An 18,172-nucleotide genomic window follows, 5' to 3' on the forward strand; every position below is an offset into this window, starting at 1 on the left:
GACCAGTTTGGCTCGATTTGCTGGAATATGAATTTCCCAGAGCGGCAGCAGCATCCTGGATTGCTCTCAGGCCCGTTGCTCCTGGTTACATTTGCTAAACTATGACTGATTACACAGGCGGTGGTTCAGGGAGGAGGTCGGCAAACAGGCGGTAAAGGCTTGTTTAGAAACCTTTCGGGTTTGTAATGGTTGCTGCAGGTTCGTTTTGAACACGAAGTCACCTTCAGGCAAATTCTGCTGAGCCAAGATGCCTTTTCTTCATGTTTGGTAATTATCTTGCAACCCCTCAGTTTGTTTTTTTGTAATAAACTCAAGCTCCTGCGTGTTGTAAATGGCCTTCTTTAGGGATCCGGCTGTGCTGTAATCAGCTGTGTAGGTTGGTAGGAATGGAAAATTCGTCAGGGCTTAGTTTTGCCTCATTCTTGACTTAGGAGTTGTTGTGTAACAGCTGAATCCTCGGTCAATTAGGAAAGGTCTTGTCTAGACAGGGTGTGAGATTATAAAGAGCATCGTGTGCAACAAAAAGAAAAGGAAAAGCTGCAGCAGGGTTGATCTGAAACATAGCTGGTGATGGCTGTCAACATCTCCTTCCTTTTATATTTCTTTGCTCTCGCTTCAGTCAGAAAAACACAAGTCTTCTGAGATAAGAAAAGGTCTTTCTGCAGTAAACTGTCCAATGATTTATTAGAAATTTCAGTGGACATTTAGTAGGAATCATCCGTTTTTTTGCAGAGGAAATGACGCATGAGATTAGTGACGATAATGAACAACCGTTTGTGCTCACAGTCGCTCATAATTAGGAAAAGATGAAGAACAAGGGATCACACCAACACAACCAATTTGTCTGAGAATCTTTACATCTGATGGCCCAAAAATAAACCAATCAGCAGCTCTTTTTTGATTCCAAAGGGAAGAGGAAGGCTCGGAGTGAGATTTGGCAAACGCACTGCCTGTTCATGAATAAGTGACTGTGACTAGTGAAGAGACTGTCTCGCTTCAAGGGATCGTGTTATCGGGTCTTTGAGGCTTTGAAGAATCAAACGGCCGTGTTGTGTTTGATGTAACCTCTGATTTTCCTTTGTAATCTAATTTTCATAAAGGGAATGTTGTTGATGTCTCCTGCGAGATGAGAGCTGACAACAAGTGAGAGCTGCAGACTCAGAAAGCACTCAGTAATATTTCAGTGAAGGCCAAGATGAAGTAGTTTTCCTCCTTCGTCGACAATAACACATTGTGTTTTATAAGATGTGATATTTTCTACAGCTTTACAGATCCAAGGACAGCCGTGTGGTTTTCACATCCAATGTGTTTACAAAGTTCAGACGTTCCTCCTGAAGACACATGAGAGGATGATGTTTTGGATTTTTCCAGATGTTAGTGAAACAGGAACAACCTCTTTGACATTCATGGTGATTCTGTTGACGTAGCAGAAACTACAGGTCAAACTTTAAATTTATCCATCCTTTATGATCAGATATGTGAACATCATTCCCATCTACTTCACCTGCATGTTGTGTTTAGTGGTAATTAGCTAATGTTAGCATTCGACAGCACATCATGATGTTAGAAATGAACCTGCAACAATAGATTTATATACTGACACATATTAGTTTATCACTAGAGTCAGATTGAAACTGGAGCTTTGGGGCCGATACTGACTTTTAGGAAGTAAAAACTTGATATATAGGTCGAAATTTTTATACTTATATGTTTGTTAGTGCAATATTTCTAGTTAGCAACTTATCGTGAAGACACCACTTGACTCCGCACCACTGTCTGCTCAGCTGTGATAAGCTCTGTGCTACATGTGCTGCAGAAAATGCAGAAAGAATTGTAAAGAATGGAGTTAAGGCTGCTAATCTGCATTTAGCCTCTGTATCCCTATGTAGATATTCCATTAAAAATCAGCCGTTTCCAGCTAGAATAGTCATTTACCACATTAACAATGTCTCGACTGGATTTATCATTCATTTAATGTTATCTTCATTGAAAACGCTCCTTCTTCTTTCAGAAATAAGAACATTTCTAAGAGACCCCAAACTTTTGAACAGTAGTGTACATGAATTAAAGTTGCTCTACATTAGTTAAAGTTGATATTATTAGTTAAAGTTACTCTATGTTGGTTTAAGTTGCTCAAAAATTAGTTAAAGTTGCTGTAAATGAGTGAAAGTTGATCTACGCTACCGTTCAAAAGTTTGGGGTCACCCAGACGATTCCATGTTTTCCATGAAAACTCACCCCTTTATCCATGTGCTAACATAACTGCACAAGGGTTTTCTAATCATCAATTAGCCTTTCAACACCATTAGCTAACACAATGTAGCATTAGAACACAGGAGTGATGGTTGCTGGAAATGTTCCTCTGTACCCCTATGGAGATATTCCATTAAAAATCAGCCATTTCCAGCTAGAACAGTCATTTACCATTTATCATTTTAACATTTACCATTAACATTGTCTGGACTGGATTTCTAAATCATTTAATGTTATCTTCATTGAAAAAAATGCTTTTCTTTCAAAAATGAGGACATTTCTAAGTGACTCCAAACTTTTGAACGGTAGAGTATATCTGTGACAGGCCAATTTGTCTCCTTACATGATACATGAAGCTCCATTTATTACAGATATATCGGTAGTGGAGTACGTGATTCAATAATTCATAGGAATTTTTTGTAAAGAAATGTTAAAGAGACTGTAAAAGAAATGCAAAACTAAGTTTAAAGTAATTTAGAAGCAGCGTCTCCTTTACACTCCATTTTCCCAGCAGAATAAATGGAAAAGATGGTTTGATTCTACTGTAAAATGTCCAGTTTTTACAATAAACACATTAAAACCAAACAAACCGAAGGTGCAGGATGTTTAAATCTTCTTCATATTTAGCTCAAATCCCAGCTTGCTTTGTCGAGGCTCACAGAGCTGCTGGGACCTTTATACACTATAAATTTTGTTTTCATGATCTTTGTTTCTCTGGAGTGGAAAGTGAAGACACTGATGGCAGAAAGTAAAAATTTTAAGACGTTCTTCTGGGAGTGAAGTGAAACGTGCCACAGCTCGGTTTGGCTACATGCGAAATTCCACTATGGAAGTTTGTTTTCCAGGAAAAACAAAGTGCATGTGTGAAATCGATTATTAATGTCAGAATCATGAAGCAAACGGGAGGCGCGTTAGTCCTAAAGGTGGATTTTCTCTAAAAAAAGACCCTTTAATAGATGAATATTTGGGCCGATCTGAGGACCTCTGAGCTGCTTCTTTATCTACATTAGAGGACACTGCATTGATTTTTTCTGAGTCACTTCTTATAAAGATAAAGACAAAGAAGGCAGAGATGCAAATCTAATGTTGAAAACGTTGAGCAGGAAACCTCAGTTGGGTTTTGTCTCCAAATGTTCCAAGAAGACAATTTACAGATTGTAAATAAGTAAACTTGAGTTTTTTTGGATCTGAATCACAGATTTGTTGAGCTCTTTTGCTAAAAAATGATTAATCAAACTAATTAAGTTTTTTTGTTGTTTTTTTTTCTGCATGAACCTTGAAACAACCTTTGAAAACATGCTTCAAAGTTGTTATTAATCTGTTTTCTCTAGTTAAAATAAACGATCCACATCACTGTTGGTAGATTATGTCAATCAACAGTATAGAACAGTATTTAACTATAGAATGTGTCCATTTAATATAGATGTACCCACAAACAAATAGTCCTTGCACTGAGCACAGGTGTGTGTTATGCATGTGTATGTTTTGTACGGATACTGAATCACGTGACCTAAATATGTAGCGGGCAGCAGGAATTGATGGGACTCAGAAACACCCCCACAATTTAATCAGTTGTTGTTGTATGATTTACAAACGGATAAGTCCACAGCGGTGGATTTGTAGCAGGATTGCAATCATGTGATCGTCAGCAGGCAGCTGACGTAGTGTTCACTTGTTGTCATAGTTACAGTGACGCCATGCCTATCTCACAATGATACAGAAATCTTTAACAAATCCATGGATCCAGGCTATAAGCCGCATCACTGTCAAAATCTAATCACTTGGTCCTTGTGTCATTTCTGACCTTCCCTGAAATTTTCATCCAAATCCGTTTGTCCGTTTTTGAGTGATGTTGGTAACAGACAGACAGAAGGACAAACGTATGCTGATCGTCACATGACTCTGCCATTCCTTGGCGGAGTAATAATTGAATTAAGTTAGTTGTGTGACAGGATCAGCAAAACAATGAAAGTATTCATGCTCTCTCAAAGATAGTAACATCAGTGTGTTTTTGTAGTTGTGTTAATAAAGAAATTATCAGCTAATTGCAGCATGTAAATTACAAAAAAAATCTCTGTAAAAAATATCCAAATTAAATCCAGATTTCTAGCTGATTAACCTCATAGCTATGATTATTTAGATCAAATAGTCATTGAACATCAAGAGCTGCAACGGTTGGTCAGTTCATCACTTAGTTGTCAACTTTTCACTTGATTGGTGATTATTTTGGTAATCAGTGAATCAGTTTGAGCATTTGTTTAAGAAAATGTGAACAAAACAAGAAATCTTAGGCTTTGGCAATCACCATTAGCACCATTTCCTGATACTTTACTGACCAAGCAATTAATCGATTAATTAAAAAAATAATCAACAGATTAGTTGACAGTTGAATCAGTTGCAGCCCTGATTCAATGGAACCACTTTAATTAAAGATAATGTTTACAGGTGAGGCTGCACAGTGGTGTAGTGGTTAGCACTTTCGCCCTGCAGTGAGAAGATCCCTGGTTCGCGTCCCGGCTTTCCCGGGATCTTTCTGCATGGAGTTTCCATGTTCTCCCTGTGCATGTGTGGGTTTTCTCCGGGTACTCCGGCTTCCTCCCACAGTCCAAAAATATGCTGAGGTTAATTGATCATTCTAAATTGCCCGTAGGTGTGAATGTGAGAGTGATTGTTTGTCTCTGTATGTAGCCCTGCGACAGACTGGTGACCTGTCTAGGGTGTCCCCTGCCTTCACCCGAGTCAGCTGGGATAGACTCCAGCGGTGTATAGATAATGGATGGATGGATGGATGGATGGATGGGTTTACAGGTGATCACTGACTGAAACTGAATATATTCATGACTTCAGTTGCGAATTCTAAAAGCTAACCTTGACGAGATCTTTTTGATAATAAATTCTGATTTGTTGATGAGTTTGCTCTGCTGCTGCCTCCTCTGATGATTTCTGAAGTAAACATGAGCACTTTGATAGTTGGATTTCTTCATTGGGGCTGATGCTGGAGCTGAATGTGTCTGAAGAGTTTAAAAACATGCGGACACATGGATGAGGCGAGCCAGTCGGACCAGACTGGGCGGTTTGGTCGGAGGAATGTGAGCTATTTCCATACGACTGCTGTCAGACAGGCTGCCAGTGTGCGTTTGTATGTCAGCGTTTTCTTGTGCATGCTTGAGTGTTGTGTAGGTGTGATGACGCTGGAGGGAAAAACAATTACTACACACCTACCAGCCGCTATAGCAGCTCACATGAGTGTTGGAAGCAGTTCAGCTGCTGCACTGACTGACCTCTGCTGATGACGGCTGGGGGGAAGCGACGCGGTATGTAATTTGTTCTGGAAATGCATAAAGAAAAATGTAAAAAGAATAGGGTCTCATTGGAGGATTGTGTTGAGTCAGATTAAATGTATTTATTTGTCAGTGTGTCGGCATCTTACATCATTCTTTGCACCACCAGCCCAGCGACGGCTTTCCTGTGAACTTGTGTAAGCGCTCCTTAATTAGCCTGTTGTGGGAACAGCATTGGCCTTCCTCATGTTTGTGTGGTTGCTATTGTTACGGGAAGACCCGCCCAGCGCTAACAGTCGCTGCCGACGTCCCCTCCATTGTCCCGCTGCAGGTCAGGAAGGGTTTCTGTTATTTTCTGTCATCGTCCTCAATGGAAAACAGGTTTTGCTGAGTGAAATTTCTAATCGAAAGCAGAAACTATTAACTCGTGCTGATATGAAAGCTAATTAATTTATTATGGAGAAAGAAAACATAATAATGGGTAAAGTTTGGGGTGCCTAATTCATGTTCTGTTGTAGTCGCTACAAAACCGCCTTCAACAGGTGATAGCTCACAGACAAAAGACAAAATCTGTCCAGAAGGCATTAAGCGTTAGCAGAGACTTAATCTTGGTGGCGCTTCGCTGGCTAAACTCCCACAATGCTCTTTGCTTGTAGTCTGAGTGGTCTCCTGTGGTTGTTACCAGGTACTACAGCTTATCTACGATACATTTTCTGACATACATTTCATTTATATTTTTGCTACCAGCCAACCGCTAGGGGCAGCTGCGTGTAACAAAAAAAAAACAGATGTAACTGGTTTGGTAAAGCAATTTATTGTTCATTGACAGAAGTGACACAAAAGTGGTCAAACAAAGGTGGATGTTCCTAAATCAAAGAACCAAATAAACCCAAACAAAGGCTAACAGAGTTCTAAAACTAACTGAGCGAAAATAAACAGCTAAACTCCTTAGCCAAACCTAAACACAATACCAGCACCCACCACAAACAACAGAAACTAATACAAACGAGTGCCCAGTGCACAGAATTAACTAAATAAGACTGGTGCTTCAAAACACACATTTCCTAACTGGACACAACACACAAATCACCACCCCTCAGTGGCTACACACAAGTCACAAGTAGCTTCTCACCAAATTAATTGGCTGCTAACAGGAGCTACAGTCTTCACCAAGACTGGTAGCTCCTCACCGAAATAGCAGCCACTAACATAGGCTATATTCTGGGTAGCCACCCCTCAGTGGCTATGGAACCTATGGAACCTGCAGAACACACACAAAACACAACGACTCAAGAGGCACCAGAGCCAACTGGTCACATTAAATCCCAGCCAACCTGACTGAGAGTCTGGCTACAGATTTGTACTCCAGGGGAGATGATGGCTGGAGTCTTGTGGGAGGAGGAGTTGTGGTGGTGGACCAATCGGACGGGCCGGGAGGTGTGGAGAACCAGGGCTAAGAGCAGGTCTGGAGCTCCAGTTGAGCTTGATCTTCAGCCAGCTGCAAGCAATACAATCCAAACAAGCCACCTCAACACACAGGCTGTTCCAACTACATGGGTAGCAGAGGACTTAACAATCTTTTTATTCAGTTAAATTATCAATAGCATTTATTCAATAAACACTTCATTATTACCATCCCTAGGTAAGGTTCCCTCCGATGGCTCACATACAGTATATCATGCTTGTTGTCTATCCAGCACTCAGGGTTACATTGGATCTGTATAAACGTCTCTGCTGCCCTTGGGGCCAAGGATGCTGCTGTCAGAGACGTTTACTTGTCGACGCTGTGATCTGCCAATTAAAGCCCCGTGATCGGATCCTCGGCTCTTGTATGTCCAGAAGCTTCAGACAGTGAACCGAGGTCTTTGCGCCCAGACGCTCACTGACTGAACAATCATGTGTTCGTCGAGGCCCTCGGCTATCAGTTCAGTGTAAAGCTGAGGCAGCAGCTCTGACATGTGGGTCAACCCTCATCCACTAATATCAAATGTTATGCTTCTATGTGGCGGTCCTGACCGACACGGTGATCCTCGACTGCAACAAAGAACGTTATTGAGATTATACAAGCGTAAAAGTGCATCGTGGGTGGACCTGAAACACAGATTCTGTTATCTGTGGCAGGAACAATTTACATGTGAACTCAGTCTGCCTGTTTATGACCCCGGTGAAAGTCTAGAGCAGGGAAAGTCATAAGTTACAGTTAAAATGGAGTCATAAGACCTGAGAATGACCTAAATACTGGAAGACAAGATTCATGAATGAATGTTTTGAATTTTCTACGTTTTAACCCTCAAGCAGCACTTTTTTTGGATGTTTATTTGCTCCAGTTATATTTTTAGTCACCATGCACTTAATTTTTACTGCAATATAAAGTCCTGCACCTCTATGGAAACAGCACAACCATGACTAGAAGTAGAGAAAATTCTAAATGTTTTCTGTGCAGTGTGGCAGTTATAAAGCCATAAATCACGAGAAAGGAAAAAATAAGTTATTTTTTTAGAATTAAAAACCTGCAATTAAGTTGTACAACATTTCTCGAGTGCCTGCAAGTTTGACAGAATTTTTAGTTTTTTACAGAATCTGGTTTAAGTAAACTATTTATTTTTGCCAGTATTTTAAATGTGACATAGAATTAATACGTTTTGCTGACGATTTGGTTCATTTGACCTGCGGCATCACAGACGAGCAGTTCAAGGATCATCGGAAAGTTAAAAATCTGACTGTTCTTTCTGTTTTTACAGTTTCTTGCTCTAATACACGTAATTTTAGGGATTTTTTTAAAACATGTTGTTGGGTTTTGGTGTTCAGAGGGTTACTATGATCAGACTAAAGATTTCAGCTGAATTGATCTCAACTTGACCGACCTTTCCTGCGACCCGTGGAGGCGGCGGCGACCCGTTTGGTTTGGGGGTCTTCGGGCTTAAAAAGCTAAAAGTGTGTGTGAGTTTTGAAAAGGGGAAGCTCGAAACTCTGCGACCTTTGTGTTGGAAATATCCTGAACCACGTGTCTGTCTGAGAAAACTCCAGCACAGTGGCGGTTACTCATCCGTGCAGGCTTGGCGACCGGCGGAGGGGAAAAAGGCGAAGCATGCAAGTTTGAGCTGTTATGATGATGTATTGATTGTAACTGGAACAGCAGCCCCTCATGTGAAAAGGCCGAGCCGTGCTGCATTGGTAATCTATGTGGAGTGTTTGTGTATAACCTAATATGGATTTTTTTTCACAAGGTCTGCTCTCTATGGAACTATATAAACGCAGATTCCTCCACTCATGTATAATGCATCAGATGTAGTAGCTGCCCTCACAATGGTATCAGATCACCCTGACTTTTCCACACACACAGCGGGGGATTATTAACCCAAACAGATCCCTTCTCCTCACACAATTTGTCCCTTTCTCTGGTCCAGTCCAGCTCTTTCACCAGAGTAGGAGGCACGGGGGAGTGTTTTGCGCATTACAGACGTAGGTTGCCTGCAGGGTCTCCTCGCTCCACAATTACTGCTTTATGAGACGACTTAGCCGAAGCCAAGAATGGAGAGCAACGGAGGCAGAGTGTGAGGACGTCTGCTGGGCTGGTGTCTCCTCCTGCATCACTCCCAAAACCTTCCTTTATGTCCTGTTATGGCCCCGAGAACGTCCCTTTGTGTCTTTGTTTCTGTCAGACGCAGACTTTGCATGGGGTCAGTGATCACAAGCTCAACAAAAATGAACAGAAGTCAATTATACCAGGGTTGTCGAACATGCGGCCCGCGGGCCAAAACTGGCCCACCAGAGGGTCCAATATGCAAAACATAAGAGCTGCAATTTTTTAGATTTTTTTTTTTTTTTGAGGAAAAATGTGTCCTAACCTTATAATTATAAATGAAGCACCATGGTGCCTATAAAGCACATTCTCCAGATTTCAAGGAGCATCTTTATTTGGCACAGACTGCAGCAAAAATAACATTTTTTAGTTTTTTGATGGAAAACAATTTTTTTATTTAAAAAAAAAAAAAAAAACTGCAATAAAATCACTCCTCATGTCACAATCCCAATATCTGTCAAAACTAATCACATCATTATTACTATTATTATTATTATTATTCCACCAAGGACACGGAGCCTCGGCAGAGTTATGTGACGATTGCTGTCTGTCTGTCTGTCTGTCTGTCTGTCTGTCTGTCAGCAACATTACTCAAAAAACAGACCAACGAATTTAGATGAAATTTTCATGGAAGGTCAGAAATGACACAAGGACCAAGTGATTAGATTTTGGCAGTGATGCAGCTTATAGTCTGGATCCACATTTTTTTTTTAAAGATTTCAGCCTTCATAAATGATACAGTGACTGAGCAGCCTTGGCGGAGTACTGCGTTCTCTGAGTGCTTTCTAGTTATTGAGTTTTTGGGGAGTTTTTTTTTTGCATATTGTTCTTCCCAAATCAAGGTTTCACTCATTCCTCACTGGCCTCATTTTTCAGTAGGTTTTCCCTCATTCTACCTCTTTTCTGTCTCGTCTTGATTTCTGAAGTGGTCTTTATAAAATCTGGGATATATGTGTTTTTTTACAAAGTTGTAATATAGGAGGTCCTCGTCTTATGCCAGAGTTCCGTTCCTATGGCGTGACGTAAGTCGATTTTCACCATAAGTTGGAACTTCGGCAAAAATGGAAAAACAAAGCCGTTACGTGCATCACGATATTGATCAGTCCTTTGGAAAAGTCATGAATACCAACAACTTTCATGCATGTATGAGTCATTTTACAGGAAGATAACAGAAAACAGTATGAATACAACAACAACAGAGTAACAGAATAACAGAGTAACAGAATATGTTGCACCGTTAACAGCTGTTTAACATAGTGCTGTGTGTATTCGCCTGCTCTGCTCGCCAACTAGATCCACGTAACCGTAACCGTAGGTTGAGGACGTCGTAAACCAGGAACCCCCGTATTCATTTTAAGTTCTAAAAGTGTCTAAAACTGTGCAGCCCAACAAGAAAAACATGATTTACACAAATAATATGAAAATAGAAAATCCTGTTCACCCATCCACAGCCCCAATAATCTGTCTCCCACTTTAATTCATTACAGAAACGTATAATATGTGCTAATAATATGATGGCAGCTGTGTGGGAATCATTTACAGACGTCATAACATTTCTGGAACCGAAAAGCAGTGAAGACAGTGTCAAGGTTGTTGTCATAAAATCAGATTTTTCTTCAGAACTGCATTTGATGTGATCAGAAGTTAGGAGTGATTCATGTCTGAATCTCACTCTGGTATTTATAACCCGTTAACATCCGACCCACTTATGTATAATCATCTATAAATGAGGTATCGGTTTAAAATGACTTGTATCTGCTTCTGTCTTTTCGTTCTTTTGTTGCATCTCGTGTGAGAGTTAAAGAAGTTCCATCTGCATGCTGACCGACTGCTCGTCTGTGATAACCAGTAACCTGATAGCTGCTTCTCTCATTTCCAGAGCAGGACCATGCATTCAGACGGTGTGAGAAGAGCGAGATGCAGCAGAGAGATAAAGAGCAGAGGAAATAACTTTCCATTTTTTCCTCCATTATTTACAGTCGTGGGGGTTTGTGGGCCTGAATTGCAAAAGCTGCTTAGCAGTATGATTCAGTTGGGGGGGATTTAAATCTTCAAGCACCGAGGTTGGAGGCAGACAAAGAGGGGAGATAGAGGGGGAGTGTGTGCATGAGAGTGAGGAAATCTGGTGTAGCTCCGTGTGAAAATGACCTACTTCCTCTCAAATGGATCGCTGCCTTCTGATATGTGGAGGAAAGAGGGCCGGCGTGGTTAAATGAAGGATAAGTAGTCGGCTCGGGGGATGAAATAGATGTCATGTGTGAGAAATGTACTTGGCGTGTAAAGCGTGTGCTCACCTGTGCATACATGCAGCGAAACATGCATCTCTCGCTCCGTGTTTCTGGACATTACACCTAAGACACTTTGATGAGAGTCGACTGTCAGAAAGCCAATATTTGAGGGGGCGGGGCTGGCCAGGTGCTCAGGTGTTTTTTATGACAGTTTCTGTGGTTCTCATGAGAAACTTCCTCCTCATACGTGGCTGTAATCTGCTCAGGTCATAACCCTGTTTAAAGAGGGACTGTAAAAAGACGGGAAATAGCTTTTTATGAATTAATTTATTAGCAAACTACTGGAGACATCGACAGGTGAAGTCAGAAGATCAAGGCTGAATACATCCACACAATTTAGTGATTTTATATACTGAATACTGGACTCTGAGCATTTTTTATGCTCACTGTAGACTCATTTTACTGCAATATAAAGTCCTGCACCTTAGTGTTCTATTGTTAAAATACTAATAAAAATGATAATAATAATCATAGTAATAATAATAATGATAAATTATATTTAAAAATTATAAATAAAGTGAATACAATAATAACATAAAATGCATATGATTATTATTTTTAATATTATTCTTATCAATATTTATTTGAACCATTGTATTAACTTTATTTAATAAAATGTAATTATTACAAATATTATGATTATAATTATTATTGGTATTATTATTTATTATTACTTGTATTATTATTATTATATTAAATTATTATATAATTTAATTGTATTAACTTTATTTAATACATTTTAATTCACAACATACCATATTACATTATTATTATTATTATTATTATTATTATTATTATTATTATTATTATTATTATTATTATTATTATTATTAATAATAATAATAATAATAATAATATAACTGTTCTTTTATTTTATTAATTATGCTAACTGTATTTAATAAAATATAACTAATAATATTAATTATAATAATACTAAGAATGATAAATTACATGAATTATGTTTATAAATTATAAATCATTAAATAAGTTCTAAAAATTATAAATAAAGTTCATAAAATAATAAAATACAAATATTTATTTTATTAATTGTATTCATTTCATTTAACTAAATGTAATTAGTAACTTTTTTTATTAATTGTATTAAATTTATTTAATAAAATGTAATTAATGAAATATTATTATTGTTATTTATTATTATCATTATTGTGTTATAATTTACCACTTTTTACCATCTCAGGTGACACACAAAGTAAAAAATCAGGTTTAACTGTAATATTTCTAAAAGGAATATCTGAATACCTCCTGCAGGAGAACCAACAGCAGCCTGGACCTCCTCTTCTGTATTTAATCCTGGGTTTTTGAAATGAGCTGCTGTATTAATTTAGTTGGAGTCTCTGGGATGTTTTCAGGCGACAGGTACGCGCTGTCAGGCTTAATCCCTGCCACTCCGACTGGCTGCTCGGAAGGTGAATTAATTTAATCCGTGCTCATCACGCTGCCCCTCACCTCCATTTCCCTCCTCTGTTCCAGTACCAGAGGACCTGTCTCTGGAGGAGAGAGATGAGCTGTCCAACATCCGACGCAGGAAAAAAGAGCTGCTGGATGATATTGAAGTGAGTAGCAGCGCTTCTGTTTTCTCAATGATTCTGAACAAGAGTTCTTCAAGTGTGTGTGAAGATACGATACGATTATTTAATTCGATGTTTGGATGGAGAAGCTTCAGCGTATGAAAGAAGTGACTGAGTTCTTTGCTTGCAGCGGCTGAAGTTTGAGATCGCAGAGGTCATGACTGAGATCGAGCAGCTGACTTGTGTCGGGGAGAGGTGAGTTTTTATTACTTACTTTAGGGCAGCCACTAACATTTACATTCATGATTCAAGAGGTCAGAATTATAAAAAAAATACCCATCAAATTTTTCTAGAATGCAAGATGACAAATTCTGATTTGTTCCTCAGTCAATTAATCAATTATCAGAATAGCTGCCACCTGATTATCTGTTGACTGACAGTTCTATCCACTGATCTAATTTATTTGGTCTGTTAGTTACATAAAACAATTTTAAAAAATAGGGAAAAATGTAAATACAGAATTAATCAATTTGTGTTCTATTGTTATAATAATAATAATAATAATAATAATAATAATAATAATAATAATAATAATAATAATAATAAATCATATTTAGAAATTGTGAATCTTTAAATCATTTTTAAACATTATAAATAAAGTGAATAAAAATAATAAAATAAATAAATAAATAACAAATAAATAATAGTACTAACAGTAATAATAATAATAATAATAATAATAATCTTATTGATATTTATTTATTCATTGTATTAACTTTTTATCTAATAAAATGTAATTATTAAATTTATTGTTATAATTATTAATTTTTAATTTATTATTATTTTATAATTATATTAACTTTATTTAATAAAATTTAATTAATGAAATTGTTATTATTTATTATCATTATTATTACTAATATTAATCATTATTATTCTTATTATTGTTATATTTTATTAATTGTATTGGCTTTATTTAATAGAATGTAATTGATAAAACACCATTATTATTAATATTATTGTGAATTAATGAATTCTATTAACTTGATTTATAATTTTAAAGAATTATTTAATTTATTATTTCTAAATATATTTTAATAAAATAATGAATTGATTTTCATGCATTAAATAATTATTTTAATTTTTTATTTAATTTTAGAAAGCCTGGAGATAAAACTCATACTCAAATTTGTTTGTTTTTGTTAAAGTTAAAATCTAAGAAAATCAATATGTTCACTCGTTGGGTGACTAAAATCATTAATCAGTCATTAATATAACTGGTGATCAACTCGTCACTTTTTTTGGTCTCTTCTAGCGTTTTAATGTTTCAGACGTACACTTACTGTGGCTGTGAGGCTCACACCTGTCGTTTTGTCTGTTTGTGTGCTCATGTTAATCCTCCATTGTTTGAGGAGTGAAGCGGGACCGTCCCCCCACTAAACATTAGCCAACAGGCCCTCGTCTGATTGGTTGATGAGGTGGAGTGAGGTTGCGTGTCTCAGGTGCAGCTGGCGAAGCGTCTCAGGTTATTTTGGGAACTCAGGAAGCTCAGGGAGAATTCACAAACACACAAAGGTGCAGATTTCCCTGTGGGCTGCAAAGAGTCACGTTAAAACTGGAAATATGATTCTAAATGTTGAAGCGACGATGCGGCGGAGTCACATGTTGTCATGCTTCAACATATTTCCAGGCTTTTCTGTTTCATTTGACAGGGAGGTGAATAAACACAGAAAACCCTTCACAAACTGACCTACTGAACAAACATCACCGCACCCAGCTGTCATGTGAGGGATGTTTCTAAGTTTCTGTTTGTTTTGTTTTTAATCGCAGCAAAACCACACAAAGAAACAAACAGATCGCCATGGGGAGGAAGAAGTTCAACATGGACCCTAAAAAGGTCAGATCAGAATCAGCACATCTGATCTTGAATTGGATTTTAAAATACTTGACAAACAGGCCAAAAATAGTTAATTAAAGTATAAGTGTGTCTTCTTTTTTTTATTCAAACAGGGAATCCAGTTTCTTCTGGAGAATGATCTTCTCCAGAACACCCCTGAGGACATTGCTCAGTTCCTCTACAAAGGCGAGGGCCTCAACAAAACCGTCATCGGGGACTACTTAGGAGAACGGTGAGCTCTCCGGTTTTCTCTCTGGTTTCCTTCCGCCATGCTCAGTAAACCGGTGGTCTGGATTTATGGAGCAGAGCAGCGACAGGAGGCCGCGATCTGAAATAACTGAGGGGACATATGGTCCTTATCAAGGGGAAATCGAAACTGATGGGACTGAAAAAACAACAGGGATGTCAGCCAGCGCAGGGCTTTTTGTCTCAGAGTATTGATGTGACACGATTGAACTTTCTAATGTGTGTCCAAACTTGTGTAAAAATCTGTTTCTTCTGTTGTTGTCTGACTTAAAGACGTGTAAATAGCTGAGCTTGTGTCCCTCTCGTCTCCTCCAGGGACGATTTTAACATCAAGGTCCTCCAGGCGTTTGTGGAACTTCACGAGTTTGCAGACCTCAACCTTGTTCAAGCCTTAAGGTGAGTTAATGACCAAAAAAATGGGGGAAAATAAGAAACCTCAAGTGGGTGTGAATATAAAATACAACTCATGCATGAGTGAAAAAGCTCAAAACATCACAAAACACTACAAAGCAGTTAAAGATGCTGCTTAAAACTCATCAAGTATATCCTAAAAAATCTTCCTAAAATGTTTGCTCTACATTTTACCCTAGTCTACCCTAGTAGAGCAAACATTTGAGGAAGATTTTTTAGGATATACTTGATGAGTTTTAAGCAGCATCTTTAACTGCCTGTCCAAAAAAAACTCACCACCTGGATTTAACTAAGTAAATAGGTAAGAGCCTTCCATTGGATAGTTATTGCAGTGAAGATTATGTTTCAGCTGCAACAACTTATTTAACCCTAGCTGATGCAGTGAGGAGCTTCTCATTTCTTAAACAACATGTTGGAAGACAGATCCTGTGGTCATGGAAAGGATGTTAATCTGTCTCAGAAGAGTCAAATTATTGGCCTGTATCCAGCAAAAAAACAACTAAGGAGATTTCTGAAACTACTAAAATCAGGTTAACAACCGTCCAACACATTATTAAAACCTGGAGGATAGTGGAGAACCATCATCTGTGGTCAGAACAAACTCTTAGATGATGGTAGGAAATCAACAGTAGAACTCACAGCTATGTTTAATAGTGAAAGTAAGAACATTTCCACATCACAATGTGAAGGAACTCAAAGGATTGGGACTAAACAGCTGTAGCTCTAAGAAAACCACTGATCAGTGAGGATGATCAGAAAAAAAGGCTTCAGTTTGCTAGGTAGCATAAAGATTGGACTCTGGAGCAATGGAAGAAGGTCATGTGGTCTGATGAGTCCAGATTTACCCTGTTCCAGAGTGATGGGGGCATCAGGGTAAGAAGAGAGGCAGATGAAGTGATGCCCTCATCATGACTAGTTCCTACCAGCCTGTGGGGGTTAGAGTTATGATCTGGGGTTGGTCAGGTTCAGCAACGTTATGTTCCCAAAGAATGAGGTCAGCTGATACCTGAAGATACTGAATGACCAGGTCTTTCCATCAATGGAGTTTTTCTTCCCTGATGTTCATGGACATGTTCCAAGATGATGATACCAGGATTCATGGGGTCACATTATGAATGAGTGGATCAGGGAGCATGAGATGGATTGTCCTCCACAGAGTCCAGACCTCAGCCCCACTGAGAACCTTTGGGAGGTTCTGGAGAAGACTTTGTCCGACTCTCCCATCATCAATATAAGATCTTGGTAGAAAATTAATGCAACTCTGGACAGAAATAAATGCTGTCACATTGCAGAACCTTATTGAAACGATGCCATAGTGAGTGTATGTCGTTCTCCGAGCTAAAGGCGGTCCAATGAAATATTGGAGTGTGTGACTTTTTTTGCAACTTTTTTTCTGGATGGGCAGTGCAGATCCTGCTAGGATCAGGGTGGAGGCCTCATCACACCGTCACTGCGAGCAAATAGAGAGGCAGAGGCTAGATTTTTTTTCATGCATCAGGTTCTCTGCAGAAGTTTAACAGTGTGTCACATGAGGCTGCATATGTTCAAAATAGAAAAAACATAAATGTGTTGCTGTAATTGTAAAAGAATCAGCCTCCAAACATCTCTGAGTTGAATCATTCTCTATGCACAGCCATGTAAAGTTAATTCCAGCCTCTACTCATCATATTATGTTCTGAAGAGTGTCCTATTAAAGATAAGTTTGATCTACATGCACTAAAAACCAGTTAAATGAAGCTGTCTTCATGTATTCCCCAGATTCTTGCTCCTCTTAATGTAAAGAAACCTCAGTGTATTTTTTTGTGTGCAAAGTCTCCACAGAAGACTCCTCAATCTAAATACTGTGTCACATGAAGATGCATATCAAACCAGATGATTGTTTTGTGTAAATCCATGTTCAAAATGGGAAAAAAACACAAATGTGCTGCTGTAACTGTAATAGAATCAGCCCTGCAAACATCTCTGAGTTGACTTCTTGACTAGTCTACATACACTAGAGACCAGCTAAGTGAAGCTGACTTCATGTATTCCCCAGATTCTTGCTCCTCTTAATGTAACAGAACATCTGAGGCATACAGTATATTATGGTCTGTAATGTCTAGCGGACATCCACATACTGTAATATACATTTGCATCAATATTTCATGGCTTGTCATTAAAGTTTCTGCATCTCTCTGCTGGTGCAGGCAGTTTCTGTGGAGCTTCCGACTTCCCGGTGAAGCCCAGAAGATTGATCGCATGATGGAGGCGTTTGCCTCCAGGTACTGCCAGTGCAATCCCGGCGTCTTCCAGTCCACAGGTACCACACACACACACACACACACACACACACACACACAGACACACACACACACACACACACAGACAGATATATGAGTCAGACTCAGCCAGACAGTCCAGATAACTCGTGCCAGCCGGACCACCCCAGACTCAGATCGATGTTTCTGACTGTCTGTCTTCCCTCAGACGTTGAATCTTCACCCACAACTGGAGCATTTTCCTAAAACACTCTCTGAACACACAGAATGAAGGCTTCTTTGTCTGAACCTGGTGACTTTCCGCTGTGGGTTAGCAGGTTGCTCGCTAATCCTGGTGTAATCAGCGTCCGTGTCTCCAGCAGTGATCATGAAATCGATCTCTGGTCAATAGTTGGTCGTTAGAGCAGTCTCAGCCCGTTGCTCTTC

The 18,172-nt window shown here is 38.8% G+C and overlaps 1 protein-coding gene across 2 annotated transcripts in view; it reads left to right on the top strand.

Annotated features, from left to right (window-relative positions):
* LOC111576171 (cytohesin-3) overlaps nt 1-18,172 on the top strand; it is a 46,232-nt gene that overhangs the window by 18,061 nt on the left and 9,999 nt on the right. The window contains exons 1-7 of one of the 2 annotated variants that reach the window (XM_023281730.3): nt 5,456-5,567; nt 12,897-12,979; nt 13,125-13,189; nt 14,765-14,831; nt 14,945-15,063; nt 15,393-15,473; nt 17,675-17,787. In XM_023281730.3, the coding sequence (XP_023137498.1) occupies nt 5,543-5,567; nt 12,897-12,979; nt 13,125-13,189; nt 14,765-14,831; nt 14,945-15,063; nt 15,393-15,473; nt 17,675-17,787 (553 nt within the window). In that variant the 5' untranslated portion in view covers nt 5,456-5,542. Of the gene's footprint in view, nt 1-5,455; nt 5,568-12,896; nt 12,980-13,124; nt 13,190-14,764; nt 14,832-14,944; nt 15,064-15,392; nt 15,474-17,674; nt 17,788-18,172 lie in introns of those variants that run through there. The other variant, XM_023281731.3, reaches the window with a different exon arrangement.

This window comes from Amphiprion ocellaris, chromosome 19 (assembly GCF_022539595.1).
Source record: "Amphiprion ocellaris isolate individual 3 ecotype Okinawa chromosome 19, ASM2253959v1, whole genome shotgun sequence".
Taxonomy (NCBI): Eukaryota; Metazoa; Chordata; class Actinopteri; family Pomacentridae; genus Amphiprion; species Amphiprion ocellaris.